The sequence below is a fragment of the Chanodichthys erythropterus genome, chromosome 14 (assembly GCF_024489055.1).
Source record: "Chanodichthys erythropterus isolate Z2021 chromosome 14, ASM2448905v1, whole genome shotgun sequence".
In the NCBI taxonomy this organism is placed as follows: Eukaryota; Metazoa; Chordata; class Actinopteri; order Cypriniformes; family Xenocyprididae; genus Chanodichthys; species Chanodichthys erythropterus.
Window position 1 is genome coordinate 13,793,419 of NC_090234.1, and position 16,756 is coordinate 13,810,174.

The 16,756-nt window shown below is 35.1% G+C and overlaps 1 protein-coding gene across 6 annotated transcripts in view; it reads right to left on the reverse strand.

Moving 5' to 3' along the window:
* The window catches only part of LOC137035915 (R3H domain-containing protein 1-like), a 73,813-nt gene that overhangs the window by 22,053 nt on the left and 35,004 nt on the right, over nucleotides 1–16,756 (reverse strand). For 3 of the 6 annotated variants that reach the window (XM_067409715.1, XM_067409716.1, XM_067409714.1), the window contains exons 4-15: nucleotides 13,638–13,773; nucleotides 13,486–13,564; nucleotides 13,201–13,260; nucleotides 11,921–12,061; nucleotides 11,615–11,723; nucleotides 11,399–11,491; nucleotides 11,287–11,315; nucleotides 9,917–9,970; nucleotides 9,622–9,839; nucleotides 6,060–6,287; nucleotides 2,787–2,929; nucleotides 1,443–1,541 (exon numbers count right to left, since the gene is read on the reverse strand). In XM_067409715.1, the coding sequence (XP_067265816.1) occupies nucleotides 1,443–1,541; nucleotides 2,787–2,929; nucleotides 6,060–6,287; nucleotides 9,622–9,839; nucleotides 9,917–9,970; nucleotides 11,287–11,315; nucleotides 11,399–11,491; nucleotides 11,615–11,723; nucleotides 11,921–12,061; nucleotides 13,201–13,260; nucleotides 13,486–13,564; nucleotides 13,638–13,773 (1,389 nt within the window). The remainder of the gene's footprint in view (nucleotides 1–1,442; nucleotides 1,542–2,786; nucleotides 2,930–6,059; nucleotides 6,288–9,621; nucleotides 9,840–9,916; nucleotides 9,971–11,286; nucleotides 11,316–11,398; nucleotides 11,492–11,614; nucleotides 11,724–11,920; nucleotides 12,062–13,200; nucleotides 13,261–13,485; nucleotides 13,565–13,637; nucleotides 13,774–16,756) is intronic. The other 3 variants (XM_067409719.1, XM_067409717.1, XM_067409720.1) reach the window with 2 other exon arrangements.

The following is a 16,756-nucleotide window of genomic DNA, read 5'->3' on the forward strand; positions in this document are numbered from 1 at the left end:
AAAGTGTGCGCGAGATTTACTAATGTTTCCTCGATTTGCTAAAGTGTGCGCGAGATTTACTAATGTTTCCTCGATTTGCTAAAGCGTGCGCGAGATTTACTAATTCGTTTCCTCGATTTGCTAAAGTGTGCTCGATTTGCTAAAGCATGCGCAATATTTACTAATTCGTTTCCTCGATTTAGAAATCGTGCATGTGATTTACTAATTCGTTCCCTCGATTTGCTAAAGCGTGCGCGAGATTTAGTCATTTGTTTTCTGAATTTAGAAATTGTGCACTTGATTTACTAATGTGTTTCCTCGATTTGCTAAAGCGTGCGTGAGATTTACTAATTCGTTTCCTCGATTTGCTAAAGTGTGCGCGAGATTTACTAATTTGTTTCCTCGATTTGCTAAAGTGTGCGCTAGATTTACTAATTTTTTTCCACGATTTGCTAAAGTGTGCGCTAGATTTACTAATTTTTTTCCTCGATTTGCTAAAGTGTGCGCAAGATTTACTATTTTGTTTCCTCAATTTGCTAAAGTGTGCGCGAGATTTACTAATTTTTTTCCTCGATTTGCTAAAGTGTGCGCAAGATTAACTATTTTGTTTCCTCGATTTGCTAAAGTGTGTGCGTGATTTACTAATTTGTTTCCTTGATTTGCTAAAGCATGCGCTAGATTTTTTTTGCATGTTGTGCAGGGCTCCGTAATAATGATACTTTAGATGCCCGTTTATTGCGATTAAAACCAGCATATACCACACTTTACTACGATTATGGCTGCTACGATCATGAGCTTAATTGCATCAAAGATTAAACACAATATTGCCCAACTATAATTGCATTATGAGGGTGCATGTAAACAGTCACTGATTCGGTTATTTTTTTGTTTATTACTGTGAAGCTGCTTTAAACAAGTATGCTAGTTAGTTCAACTGTTGACATGTTACTAGCTAGATGGCCAAAGCACAGATGACATGCTCTTACTGTAACTATCAGCCTGTGTAAATTAGCTTTTTGTGCCCCATTAGAAATGGGAAGGGACGAGACGCTTTTCTATTCATAGAATATTAATTCCAGCATCTGCTCCTCCATTAATTATTCAAAGCATCTCCCACTCTTTTAATTAGTCATTAAGGGATGTTTACTGGCTGAGGGAGGTCAAGAAAAAGAGGTTATCGTGCGTGTCCGAGTGAGTTTGAACACGTTCCTTAAAATACTGAACCCTGCAGCTTTATTATGTGCTACTCATGACAGACTGTTTATTATAACAGGGGATTGTGGGATTAACAGCAGTAAAGAGTGAAAGATGACGGAGTCAAGTTGAGAAATGCACAACTATGCAAATGAGATGCACAAAGCGGTCATGAGTGGATCTCTTCAACATCAGCAGACACACAGCGCAAACATAACGAATGGCAGAGAGAGGAAGTTAAAAAAAGAGAGCGAGAGAGCTGTAGGTACCACAGTGAGCTGCTGGTTAGGAGACATTGTGAGGATCGGTGGGTAAGACACCGTGGAGTGCTGGACGGGCAGAGCGGACGGCTGGACAGACCAGAGAGGCTGAAGACACCAAACAGGAAGAGGAAATATACACACAGAGGAAGGAAATGGATTTAGTTCCAGCTGTACAGGATGGAAAAAGTCACAGCATCAAGAAAGAGCATGCTCATTCAGTGTTAGTTTACAGCACAAATAACGTACATCGATAAACTCTACAAGTGCAGATGGTTTATAAAGTCAGTCAATGACACTGATAAACGGATTCATGTTCCATCCCTTAAAAATAAACTCACTGATGATTCTCTGAAGAACCTTTAACATCCACAGAATTTTCCACTCCGCAAAATGTTCTTTATAGTGGAAAAAAGTTCTTTACTTTATGGTTTTCAATCTGTTAGATGCCACAGACCCCCATGTGAAGAACCCAATCCTAATGCATCTATAAATGATTATGTATAAATATCTAATTTATACTGTAAAAAATAAATATGTTGAAAATATTATTTGGAAAATATTTAGCGTAAGTTTTTTCACAAATTTACTGATTTGTTTATTTTAATCTAATTTTTATGTTTTATTTTAACCTATTTTTAATTTAACTTCTATAACAATTTTATAATATATTTTTAATTATTTTATTCATTTATTAATATTAAACTATATTAAATTTGTATTGTAATCTATTTTTATTCATTTTAATCTTTTTATTATTTATTTATTTCAATGCATTTATTTATTTTAATCTTATTATTTACTTTTACTTTTTTTACACTGTTTAACAACTTATTTTTAACTTTTGTAACAATTTTAAAATCTATTTAATCATTTGAGTATTTTTTTATTTATTTTAATGTATTTTTTTTTACTTACAAAAATATAATATAATATAATATAATATAATATAATATAATATAATATAATATAATATAATATAATATAATATAATATAATATAATATAATATAATATAATATAATATATAGTCATTAAAATTTTACCAATTGATTAGACATGCTTTTTGATTATTAAAATTTAATTAAATTAAAATAAATTCAACGGAAAGTAAAGAGAAACTAAAACGTATTTCATAGGGCCCTAAAATGTAAACTGATGTTTTCTTATTTAATAATTTTGTATTATTAAAAGAAAATCGAGAAAATCTCTCAAAAATGCATAAAATTAATCATTCATATTAGGACGAGCATCAAATATGTCCCATAATCCATCACATCTAACCTAAAGACTGCTTTTAAACACCAATCAAACCACTGGATTAATTTGTAAACATCAGCAATACTAAACTCACCTGTGACATGACGTGATTGGTGGGCTGGTGCTGCTGGTGAGCGGCTGGAGGCGGAGCTACAGATGATTGACATCTGGAGGCCTGTGAGGTCACACTGGGGTTGTAGACTACAGCACTGCTGTCAGGGTTCAGGAAAGGCTGACCTGTGATCAGTCAAGAGGATTGCAGATCGTATTAATTTTTTTCTTTGTTTGAATAATTATTTTAAGCATCAACACTGAACTGAATTGCTTTACAAATAAATTAACTGGACTTAAAGCTAATGTCCAGTAATGGCTCATTTGTTCACACAGCACTAGATTATGAACAACGGTGCAAATGAGCTAAAGTTTGAATATAAACCTGTAAATGATGACAAATGTGGCACATGAGAAGGCAGTGAGCTCCAGAACACAATCACACATCCCAGAGGCCTCGACAGAAGTAAGAAATTTCCCATTTCCAAAGTCTTTAAAAGAGGTCAATAAGCAATTACACACCGGTGCTGCCTGGTGTAAATGCATTAGCGCTGGCGATATAACATGTCCTAGCAGCCGCATGCATATTTTAAGGTGTCCGACGAGACACAATGCTTTACACGTCCGTCTGGCCCCGGACACATCACAAATTGCTTCATTAGAAGTTTCCCAGCAGGACACTGTGGATGTATTTGCTGAATGAAGTTGAAAGTGGCGTTTATAACACAGTTTCTTCATGATCACTATGAAGAGGAGACTTTAGGGCCCTATTATTTCCGTATTTTATGATTTAATAATTGTGCATTAAACCATAAATCCAGAAATAATAAATATACAATTTCTAAATTTTCTATATATATATATATATATATTAGGGGTGTAACGGTACACAAAACTCACGGTTCGGTACGTACCTCAGTTTTGAAGTCACGGTTCGGTACAGTTTCCGGTACAGCAGGTGGAGAGAAAACTAAACATAAAATTGCTTTTTTTTTATTATTAAACAGAGGTTTACTGAACAAATTGTGTTTTTGTCTTTAAATATATTAAATCAAATTAAAACTAAAAGTTTCTTAAGGATAAAAAAAATGATCTCTGCTAATGCTATAAACTATGTAGGGAGCCCTAACTTGAAAGAAGCCCAAACTATTAGCCTAAATTCAATTGCTTTTTATTTTTAGATAAAATAATCAACACTCAAATAACAAATTGTATGCAAACCTGTAAGCTGCACCTAAGGCAGTTTTTGCATCAACTTCTAAATGTTTTTACTCCAATTCGTTGTTGAAATATAGTAATTTCTACACAGTGGCTGTTATTTTAACATCAGATTTATTTAAACACACATTAAATAGCCTAATCAGGATATCACTAAAAGATTAAGTAAAATAATGAATATATTGGCTAATACAGTGCATATATTAAGCGAAAGAGTTCATTTCTCTAGCGAACTAACAAGCTGTGAACACTGAATGGTTTTTCTGAGGTAAATGCATCATGACATATTGTTGAATACGGACGCTTTCATTGATGTCTTTCCACCGTTTAAACACTGAATGAGCGATTACATGAGATATATGACCGTTTCAGTAAGTTGTTCTGAATCTTGCAACATACCTTCAGATGTTCTTTCATGTTTATTCTGTAACTAGTATTAAGGAGGAAGAGATGAACACATTCACTTGCGCTCCGCGCTCGCGCTGCCGGTTGAACTGAGGCGCCTGTACAGTGATCTGTCACCCCACATCAAAGCACGTCAAAATGGCATTTTCTGTTTAAACTTCATGATTTCGTGGACAGAATTTGAAGGATGACACTTTGTTTCTTATCGAAAGTAACAAAACGCAGAGCTTATTGCGGTTATTGGTGGTGAATATTGGTTGCAATGTAATGCTTCGGTACACACGTACACACGTGCACCGTACCGAAAGCCCTGTACCGAAACGGTTCGGTACAAATACGTGTACCGTTACACCCCTAATATATATACACACACACACACACACACACACATATACATATATAAGGTAGTTACAATTTTATGAATTCAACTGATTATCCATAAATTTACAATTAAAATAAAATCCATAAAAATTAATGGAAAGTAAATGGAAACTAAAACGTATTTCATAGGGCCCTAAAAATGTAAACTTATATTTTCTGATTTAATAATTTTTTATTAAATCATAAATGCATAAATCATTCACACAATTTCTGAATTTCTGAAAACAAAACAAACAATTATAGGGCCCTACTACTGTTGGGAAAAAAGTTGAATGGAAAGTAAATGGAAACTAAAACGTATTTCATAGGGCCCTAAAAATGTAAACTGATGTTTTCTGATTTAATAATTTTGCATTTAATCATAAATCCGGAAAAAATAAAACAATTTCTGAATTTTTCTGAAAATAAATAAATAAAAACCACAGGGCTCTATTATTGTAAAAATAAATAAATAAATAAATAAATAAAAATTAATAATAATTAATTAATTAATTAAATAAGGTAGTTAAAATATTATGAATTCAATTGATTACAAATACTATTTGATTATTAAAATTTAATTAAACAATTAAAATAAAATCCATAAAAATTAAACGGAAGGTAAATGGAAACAAAAATGCATTTCTTAGGGCCCTAAAAATGTAAACTTATATTTTCTGATTTAATAATTTTTTATTAAATCATAAATGCATAAATCATTCACACAATTTCTGAATTTCTGAAAACAAAACAAACAATTATAGGGCCCTACTACTGTTGGGAAAAAAGTTGCTAAAGTTTTATTAATTTAATTGATTAGATGTGCTTTTTGGTTAAATTTAAAATTTAATTAAAAAATTAAAATAAAATCCAGAAAAATTACAAAGGAAAGCTTGGGATTTGTAACGGAAAAAAAAAAAGATTTTAAGACAAAATAACACGTATTTCACGAGGCCCTAAAAATGTAATTTTTTGTTAAACTTTTAAAATAATATCATTAAATTGCCCAAGGTCCATGATTTCAATTAATAACACATGCTTTCTGAATACTAAAATTTATTTTAACCTTTAAAACAAATTCCATAAATGGAAAAAACTGAATTCAGAAAAAAAAAATAAAAAGGACCCTAAGATTTACAGAGCATCCATTTAAGACTTTGACCTTTCAGAAGAAAATAAAATCCTCATTATGAGCCTGAACAGTAATGTACCGTAAAACCCCACCATCAGTGTTCATGAAACGACAGTCTGAGACACACAGTTAAGATCAGGGTTAGTGGAGGATGTAAAGACATGCATATCGAGAGAAATCAGCTGCACAGCGTTTACCAACCTGTATGCGGGTTGACCAGGACACTTCCGGCCGGTATCCCCGCAGCTTCCAGGGGAAGCAAATAGTAGCTAGGGCTAGCCGTAGACGCCGGCGGCTCATAGGAAACGCCGCTGCTAGCGCTGACAGCAGGGTAGGCCATCGACTGCGATAGAGCCGCGGCGGCAGAGGGAGGCTGGGATCGAGAGAGCGAACCGGTGGACGAACCTACGCTACTACAAGAGTCAGAACCTAGAGAGGGAGCAACGACATGAGCCTTAAGATAGCAGCGATGAGAGCGTGAATTCACTGGGGATCGTGGAACATATCGGCAAAGGTGACCGACGGAGCGCTGCAGCTATTAAAACACTCCGGAATATGGAAGTATAGAAAGCAAGGTCAGACAGATTTCAACAAGATGCTCAATTCAATTTCATTTCTAATTACCTCGGGGACAGAAGCAATGGAAGAAGAGAATAATTGTATTAGCTTAGAATGACATGTTAATTAATTTCTGATTAATGTCTCGGCTCATTTAGCAATTTACATGTTTCTTGTCTCTTCTCTCAAATATGGGATGTTTTTTTTTGTATTTGAAATGAAAAGCACTGTCAAAGGTCAAACAGGATGGTAATTTACATGAGTGCTACATACACTAGCGTTCAACAGTTTGGTTATGTTCCTGAAAGAAGTCTCACCAAGGCTGGATTTATTTGATCAAAAATACAGTAAAAATTTTGAAATATTATTACAATTTAAAATAAATGTTTCTATTTGAATATATTTTAAAATGTAATTTATTTCCGTGATCAAAAGCTGATTTTCAGCATCATTACTCCAGTTTTCAGCATCATATGATCCTTCAGAAATCATTTTAATGTGTTAATTAATTTATATTAATAAGCACGGTGTCAATGTTAATGCATTCACGACTGGGACCTTACTGTAAAGTGTCACTGAAAAAAAAAAAAAAAAAATCTTCCCAACCCCAAACTTTTAAAGGGTAAAGCATGAACGATCACCAATGAATTCAGAGGATTTGAACAAATAGTGTTAATAGAAGTGAATTTCATGCAGTCGAAATAAAGCATGCTGTTACAAGCAAGAATGGAGACTGAGAAGAAAAGAGCATGAAATCAGCAGAGGAAGAGGAAGATTATCAACAATCTCAGGGCTGAACGCTAAGGTCAGGCCAGAGGTTCACATTTTCACTGGTCCCACCACAAAAAAGTAATAAATAAATAAAATACCTTCCCTTTTTGATACCACAGCAAAAACTACTAGTCTAACTAATTTCAAACATTATTAAAGACAGGTAAACAGTAAGTAATAAAATAAGAACAAATAACCAAATTACAAGCAATGGCACAAATAGAATAATAATACAAATGAAATAAACAGTGCTTTTCAGGTAGGTCTAACTGTAGTTTTCAGGTACAGAAAACGTAATCAAAATGTAAAATACTGCAAAAAAATAATTATTAAAGCTAAGAAAATTATTCAGACAAAAGCAGTAAGTTGTCTTTTATTGTTTGATTAACATTAAAGAAAGACAGCAGCAGGTTTATTAGGCTGCTGTCACTTTAATACAGATGCTGATAGTGTTTACATGCACTTAAGACATAACCGACTGTTTACTTGGATACTCACCAAGATGGGCATTTTGACACAATTTTGTGTGTATTTACCTGTTCAAGCGCAAGACGACATGAGAGAGAACCTAGTTCAGTATTCACGCACTGTCTGAGACGCTTTCAAAGCGCGCGAGCGCCGAATTAAGTTGTCTTTTGTGTCCTCTTCTGCTTGAATGTTTAAATTTGCAAGGCTTAAAGGATTAGTTCACTTCAGAATTAAAATTTCCTGATAATCTACTCACCTCCATGTCATCCAAGATGTTCATGTCTTTCTTTCTTCAGTGGAAAAGAAATTTTTGAGGAAAACATTCCAGGATTTTTCTCCATATAGTGGACTTCACTGGGGTTCAACGGGTTGAAGGTCCAAATGTCAGTTTCAGTGCAGCTTCAAAGAGCTCTACATGATCCCAGATGAGGAATAAGAGTCTTATCTAGAGAAACCATCACTCATTTTCTAAAAAAACCTAAAAAATTATTTACTTTTTAACCATAAATGCTCATCTTGAACTGCGATGCGATGCGCCACGCATGACGTAATCATGTTGGAAAGGTCACATGTGATGTAGACAGAAGTACCGAGCAAGTGTTTACAAAGTGAACGTGCAAAGACCAAGTCAAACGGCCTTTACAAAAAAAGGTAAAACAACGATATCGGACTATTTTGAAGATGCATGAGAAAATGAGATGGAGTTTTTCGCCCTACCGCACACGTGACCTTTCCAACGTGATTATGTAATGCGTGGAGCATCGCAGAGCAGTGCAAGATGAGCATTTGTGGTTAAAAAGTAAATAATTTTTTTGTTTTTTTAGAAAATGAGCGTGGTTTCTCTAGATCAGACTCTTATTCCTCGTCTGGGATCATGTAGAGCTCTTTGAAGCTGCACTGAAACTGACAGTGAAATCCACTAGACATGAACATCTTGGATGACATGGGGACGAGTAAACAAATAATGTGTGATTTTTAACAGTATTTTTATTTATTGAAATTAATTTTAATTACATAGCATATTTAATTACATACTAATATTATGCATTGTAAATTATGCAAAATTACAGCATTTAAATGGTTCATCTTTTCCTATGGTCTCCTTTTGCTGTCATATAGTGTCTCTCTCAGTGAATGGGACACAGCTTTTACTAGTAAAATTTATAAAATGAATAATATATGTGTCAAATAATGTTCTTAGTCTTTTCTTCCTGTGGGGGAGACTACTATTACTACTACTATGAATTAAATGGAAATCAAATGAAATACAATTTATAGTGTAACCAAAATACCAATAATGCCCAAAAGAAAAAGAAAAAACTTAGCGTGTGACTTTTAATTATAAACAAGCCCGAAATACACCGGGACTTTTATTTTGAAATGTCTGTACTATTGCAGGCTGATCCTTCAGATTCTTACAATCGTCTAAAACATTTTATATAAAGGCCATGAAGTAGACTTTGTAATAATTCATTAACTTCATTAAGTTCATTAGCAATCGCTTGGCATAAATATGCACTTTTCATTGATTGAGAAACAGCTCCGCCTTGTGACTTTGCAAAAAGCAGCGCCCGTGGAAATGTTAGCAAAAGTAAACAGTTCTGAGGCACACATAACGAGCAGGTACGAAACGACTAGTATCGATCGCGGATGGTTTCATTATCTTGCGCGGATATAAAAGTATAAGAGGATAAAAATGATAAAAGCAAAACTGTGCCTCCAAATATACTTGGGCGGCCGTTATTATGCGTGGGCGGCCCACCCAAGTAAAGTCTATGAGTGGGAAGCACGGGGACATTTTAATTCTGAAGGGAACTAATTCTTTAAAACAGTTCCAAATGATAAACTTTCATGGCCTGATAGGGACACTGACAATTTTGTCAACTGTCCAGAGGCGTCCTCATTGTCAAGCCCTGAATCAACAAATAAAACTAATATTCTCATGTTGTCTTGTGGTGTCACTCACCGGTCTTTGAGAGCCGGCCCACACTCTTACTGCTGCTGGAGCTGTCGCCGCGGATCAGAACCGGGATACCGCTGAAGCTGCTGGCTTTGGTCATGGCAGGCTTCAGGTTGCGGTTGGAACTGTCCGAATCCGTGCTGCTCCACGGACGTGGCTCTGAATACTTGGCCTCGTTCTCAGAGCTGCTTTGTCGGCTGTTTGCCGACCGGCCATCTTTCAGTCTGCGTGAGGACATCAGATGCTTTACAGATGAACAGCTTCATTTCACTTGCAGTCATAAGAATATGATAAACATTACCTGAAGATCTGCCGTCTCTGCTGTATGTTGTTACACATCTCGTCCTCTTGAATCCTGGAAAACATGTCGCTTATTACTTAAGTCAGCTTTATTTCTATAGCGCTTTATACAATGAAGATTGTCTTAAAGCAGTAATAAACAGGAAAATAACAGAATCAATGATGCAAACGTCATCAAATATGAGACAAATTCAGCTCTACAAAAGACAAAAGTGTCATTATTCAGTTCAATTTAGTTCAATGTTGATTCAATTCAATAAGAATGTCAATGTTATAAAGCTTAGCAGTTATGAAATTAATTCAATTCAGCTGTAAAGCAGCGCTACAGATAACAGTCAATTCAGTTCAAGTTTTGTTCTCATCTATAAATAAAATAAAAAATAAAAAATAATTGCGACTTCTCACATTTTTTAATTTTTTCTCGCAATTAAGAGTTTATCATCATGCAATTCTAACGTTATATCATGCAATTCTGACTTTATAACTCGTAATAGTGGGTTTATATTTCACAATTCTGAGTAAAGTACCTTTTTTATTTTTTATATCATGGCGGAAGCAAGCTTCCACAGTTAAATCAATAATATTACTGAATATTAAGTTTACAGTCACATCAAACACTGTCTGGAACTTATTTACTGCCATAATGCGAGAATAATATGCATGATATTTAATAAGAACAAAAACTGTAGGGTGGGACTTGATTTTCCCCATGTTTTCTGTTTCTCCTAATCTATTCATCTAATAAACCTGGCATTGTATATCACAAATGCTGTTGGCTCATTAACAAATTGCTTTTGTTCCCGTTTTGTAAGTCGCTTACTAAATGAATAAATGTAGGGATGCACCGATATGAAATTTTTTGGCCGATACGATAACCGATAATTATTTATATTTGAAAGCCGATAACCGATATATTGGCCGATAAATCTAAATCAAAATTTTTATATGATTTTTGAGAGCCTGATTACAAAGGACAATAGTTTCACTGTTAAAAGCCATGTCTTAAACACACGTTTATTATAATATTATTTAGCCTATATGAATATAAAATGTATATAAATGTTCTTATTGGGCCGATAACGATAACATTAAAAATGAACATACCAATATGGTGGCCAATATATCATGCATCCCTACATAAATGTAAATATTTAGTTCAGTGCATGAAACGCCCATCATTTGGCATTTATGCATTTGGCAGAAGCTTTAATCCAAAGAGACTAACTTGCACTTCAGTTCACGAATTCCCTGGGAATCGAACCCATGACCTAGTGTCATGCACTACATAAGTTTCCCTCTAGTATTCAACACTGCAGTTCTGTCTTACATGTCTCAAATACATCATTCAGATGTATTTCATCTTACACTTACCTTTGATCCAACGGGAAGGTGTCTAAACCCTGCAAAAGAGATTCAAGGCTGTTTAAGTTGCATTTCAAAAGACCTATAAGCACATGATAGTGTAGCAGTTAACGTATCTCACATCAGCAAAGATCCTTTCTCGCACTTTCTGATATTCCTCCTCACGCTCCTCGATTGACTTGCTTCTCCTGTCGTCTTTTAGTTTCATTCGCATCTGAAACATAAAACGCTCTTTGAACTTTCCCTGCTGTATATGAAGTATTTCATTACATTATGCCATCAATATGAGAGTTAATAGCCTGTTTGATGTTGGCTTCATTAGCAGCTCTCCACCTACCATGTTGTCGTCTTTGTCAACGCTGGAGTTGTCCCGTTTTAAGATGTAGCGCTTCTGGAAATCATCCGTCTTGTCGTCTTTGATGTGTTCGGAAAACTTCTGATCTGGTCTGCACACGTCGAGAAACGGAGAGAGAGATCCAAATGAGACACGTTCCAGGAGAAGCGCGGCGTTTATGGCCGCTTTATTCCGTCACATAGACAATCCTATCTTAAATCCCTCATAATTACGTTTCTACTCCAAGGGATCAAATGCAAAAGACGTCGCAGTTGTTCTGCACTCAAGGAACAGAGCGAGGTCACTCACATTCGTGTATTGCTAGTTTTGTTGATGATGACGCATTTCCCGGTTTGGTCGACGTTGTGGTCTAAGCCAAAGTAAGCAGCGACTCGGTGCAGGAGCATTCGGTGATAGGAGGTCATGGGCGGAAACCTTCTCCTCTGACTCCTGGAACAAACAGCAACTACATCAATAACTTGTCATTTAAACAATCTAATAAATCATTAAACTGTTAATTCAATTATTCATTTTTTGATTATTAAAATTTAATAACCATTAAAACTGAATCTAAATATATTAAAATGGATTTTTTAATTTTGGAAAATGGAATTTGTGAAAAAATGTATGGATTTCATAGGGCCCTAAAACTGTTGTTAAATTGTATTAATTTCATTATTTCAATTTATTTGACATGCTTTTTGATTTCTAACAATTTAACATACACAAAAAAATAAATAAATAAATACATTTCTCCCCCATAGAAAACAATTATAAAGAAAACACTTAAAATAGACTAAGACAGTGATATTGAAAGACCAAATTCAGTACACACCTTATTAATAAAGCATACTATGTACAGACAAGCTGAAGAGCCCAGAATATAAATGCAAAGTTTCACATTATGCGTTTTTCTCCCATTAATTCATAATTAATTTGTGTTAAAGCTGCAAAAGTGATTTTTCTCTTTGTCTTTTGTTGTTTGATTAACATTCATGACACAGAAAGCAGCAGGAATATTAGGCTGCTGTCACTTTAAGACTGAATGCGCAGATCCTAAATACTGTTACACATCCATTTTCTTTCTCAATTGTTTAACTTCATTTAAGCCATAAGCAAATGTGTTTACGATACTTGCAGAGACGTGCATTTTGACAATTTTTGTGTGTATTTTTCCATTCAGGCGCAAATAGATGCTAAAGAATTTGGTGTTCACGTGCATATCTGCACGGATGTGTGTGTGTGTGTGTGTGTGTGTGTTGATCAACGACCCCTATATAGACATCGCACGTCCTGCAATGTGACTATCACAGATGCACACATCGCGATATCGATGCTAAACCGATATATCGTACAGCCCTAAAGTGTTTTCCTCCCATTGAAAACCATTATAAAGAAAACACTTAATGCATTAATACAGTAGCGTAATATATTAAAAGATCAAATTCAGTACACATCTTATTAATAAAGCATACCATGTACAGACAAGCAGAAGACCCCATAATAAGAATGCAATGCACAAGTTTCATGTTATGCGTTTTCATCCCATAATTCATAAAGATGACATACAGCCACAATAAAGGACTTACTCATTATTACTGATGAAGTCGAGGATGTCCTGTTCCAGCTTCAGCAGCATCATTCGGTCCCTGTCGATGAACGTCTACATTTAGCCATTCAATACATAATGATTCAAAGCGGGAATAAATAATAGTAATATAACCAGCACTTTCCACAACAGGGTACAAAATAACAAAAACAAATGTCATCCTTCAGAATATGTTGAACGACCACCTCTGGAGGTCAAATGAAATATTCAGCATTGGTTGTGGACAGTGACTCCAGTGTGCTCACAGAGGTCAAAGGTGTCTAACCTGGGGTTGTTCTTCAGTGTGTTCACCAAGAACTCGTGCAGGTCGATGCCAGTGGAGTCCGTGTATTCCTGACTGGAATCTTCACGGAAAGGAGAACATGTTAATGGCGTGCATTGTTTTCCGTTAAAATCTTATCACACAACACAACGCACCTCTGGACAGCATCTTGTGTGGCATTTTCTCCAGTTTCTCAAGCTTGTTGGCACTTTTGTCTTTATCATCCTCGTTGGCAGTAAGAGGCGATTCATCTTTGTCAAACGTCTGGGGGAGTTTAATATGATCTCCATCCTGTGGGGTGAAGATAAACACAATGTTAATGGAAGAACAACAACACTACACCAATATCTCAATGAAAATAAAGACTTGCGTTTTAAAATCAAAGTTCTGGCTAATTACCTCAATCATATTTTTAATTAAACCACCCATTATGCAACTGAGATAAAAGGAATTGATCACTTGCATCAATTAAATAATAAAATAATAATTATTTTATAATTAATTTAATTAATTAATTAATTATAATAAAATGCCAATATTGACAAGACATTTTTCAAAAGAGATAAATTAGTTAGCTATATCATAATAGGTATTTGATCGACTGAACTCCATGAAACGTTTTCTTTCGGGAACGAACACGTCACAATATTCTTCATTTAAATAATTCATAGGCAGAATAAAGGGGCGGGGCCTGGTTGAGTTAGTCAGTAGAGTGTTGAAACTGGCAGTTATGGTAAGGGGCGGGACATTTCCCAAACACCAATCACAACACACTGCTCCAGCAGACCAATCAGAGCACATCGTGCTTTTCAGAAGGAGGGGCTTCATAGAGACAGGAACTAAACAGAGCGTTACTGACAGACTGGGAAGAGAGGAGCTGCAACACTGGAGAATATGAGGAAAATAATCAAAAACCTGCTCTAGTAGAGCCAAAAAACAAAATAAAGACTTCGCAAATAGACTTCGGAATAAAAATAAATAATAAAAGTCCTCTTTAAATCCGAAAACACCCAAACTTCCACACTGAAAGCTAAAATGCTGTGACAAATCACAACCTATCAGAACATACAACAATCAAACGATTGAATCGCTTAGCGCTTGTTTTAGTTAATCTATCGCTATAACAGCTATGATGAGGCTGTTTGTGTGCACCTTTCACACCAATGAATTTATTATGCAGTTCAACTGACCCAAGTACTTAATATTTTACCATAAATATAAAACGATACATCAACCGATATATTGTTATATATTTGCACTGAACTGAATATTTACATTTATCTAGTGATGCACGATCCAACATATCGGCCGATATATGTTAATTTTTAATGTTATCATTATCGGCCCGATAAGAAAATTTGGCTGATATATTAAAGCCAATAAATAATGGATTATTTCCTTAAGCTGAGACACTTCAGATGCACAACGTTCACCATGATGGTTTTGAATTGCTTGAAATATGATTGAAAAATCACTTCAAAAAGGAAAATATAGTTAAGTGTAACGTGCAACGCAAGTCTGTCATATAAAATTTGGAACCAAAATATCGGTTATCGGATTTCAAATATAAAGAATTATCGGTCAAAATTTTAATATCGGTGCACCCCTAAAATAAATATTAGTATCATGTAACTGAATTATTATTATTATTATTATTATTATAAATCACATGATAACCAACATGATTAACAATCCTGCAATATACATCAACTGAATCATCACTTCTTTGTCACTTCTTTGTTAAAAAGAGGATGAAAGTGTGTTGAGTAGCACATCATGAGCTGGACAGCAGTGACCCTAGCGGCTGTTTACCTGGTGGTCTTGAGGAAGTTGTGTGGTAATTGTGGAAGGAGAGGGTTCTTCACAAATGGCCAGGCTCCGAACTAACTTTAACTTTGTGTTAGACTGGAGAAGAGTATGGGTGAAGGTTACACAGAGTCATTGATTTTCACAAGCAGAAGTGCATGAACGCATGGCAAAACTAACCCCTGAAAACAGGGACCAAATATATATATAAAACAAAAATCCCATGCAAACATAACAAACATGGGTCATAAATGATGAAACGGCCTCATCAAACTGAATGCCAGCAGATCGTACAGATGTGTGATCCTCGTGAGAATCGTGCAGAGAACTGAACAAAATCATGACGGCGGAACATGGTGACGACACGGAACTATTCAGAACACACAAGCCGGCCATTCCAAAGAACACTGGGACTGAACAAACACACGGTGGCCGACAGCAAACACTGAACCGTCTGATGGATGGAAGCAGCAAACACACGTGCTCATGCCTCTGGACACGGTACCTTGGATCTTTTAGTGCCTTGTCCGGGTATTTGCCGCTGTATGGTGGGCAATGAGACAAAATGAAGCATGTGAATCTCACCGAGATTAATGTTTCTAAATCACAAACTACAAAAAGCTCAAATCGGCATGAGATGCTACAGGGAAACGGACAAAATGCCACATTCATCTGATCACACTTTTCCTGTATCATGTGCAGGTGAACAAATGCACTTCCTAATGATTAAACATCACATGAGTGAACCAGCAAATGCTTTTCTTTTCTTCATGGATTGTGTTTCACTAAGAAAAATTAGACTTTGTTTCTGCAATCAACCACGGGAATATTATTTCTCTGGATCAATGGCTTAAAATAAATATATATTCAACACTAAACCAGTCCTGCGATTTTATGAAATCTCGGACACCGATTAGATTAATAAAGGCAGGACTGTCAATCAAAAGCCGTCATTAGATTTGCTGCCATCTTCCCTTATTGGACACGAGAACAAAGAGTGCCACGCTCTTGAAATGTTCTTTCAGGATACCTTTGAGGTTTCTGCTAATATAATATAATGGAAATATGATCCCTCAGGATGAAAACCCATTACAGAATCACTCTCAATACACTAAAAAAAGTATATATAATAAAATAAATATATAAAATTATATGGTAACACTTTAGACTAGGGAACACATATTCACTATTAACTAGTTGCTTATAAGCATGCATATTACTAGGATTTGCTGTTTATTAGTACTTATAAAGCAGATTTTAATGCCTTATTCTGTATAAACATATTTTACATCCCTTAATCCTACCAATACCTAAACTTAACTACCTTACTAACTATTAATAAACATTAATTAGGAGTTTATTGAGGGAAAACTAGTTAACAGTTAATATGTTGTTCCGTAATCTTAAGTGTTGCCAATTATACATTTATTTTTTACATTATGTAATAGACAGAAGTGGCCAATTGCTA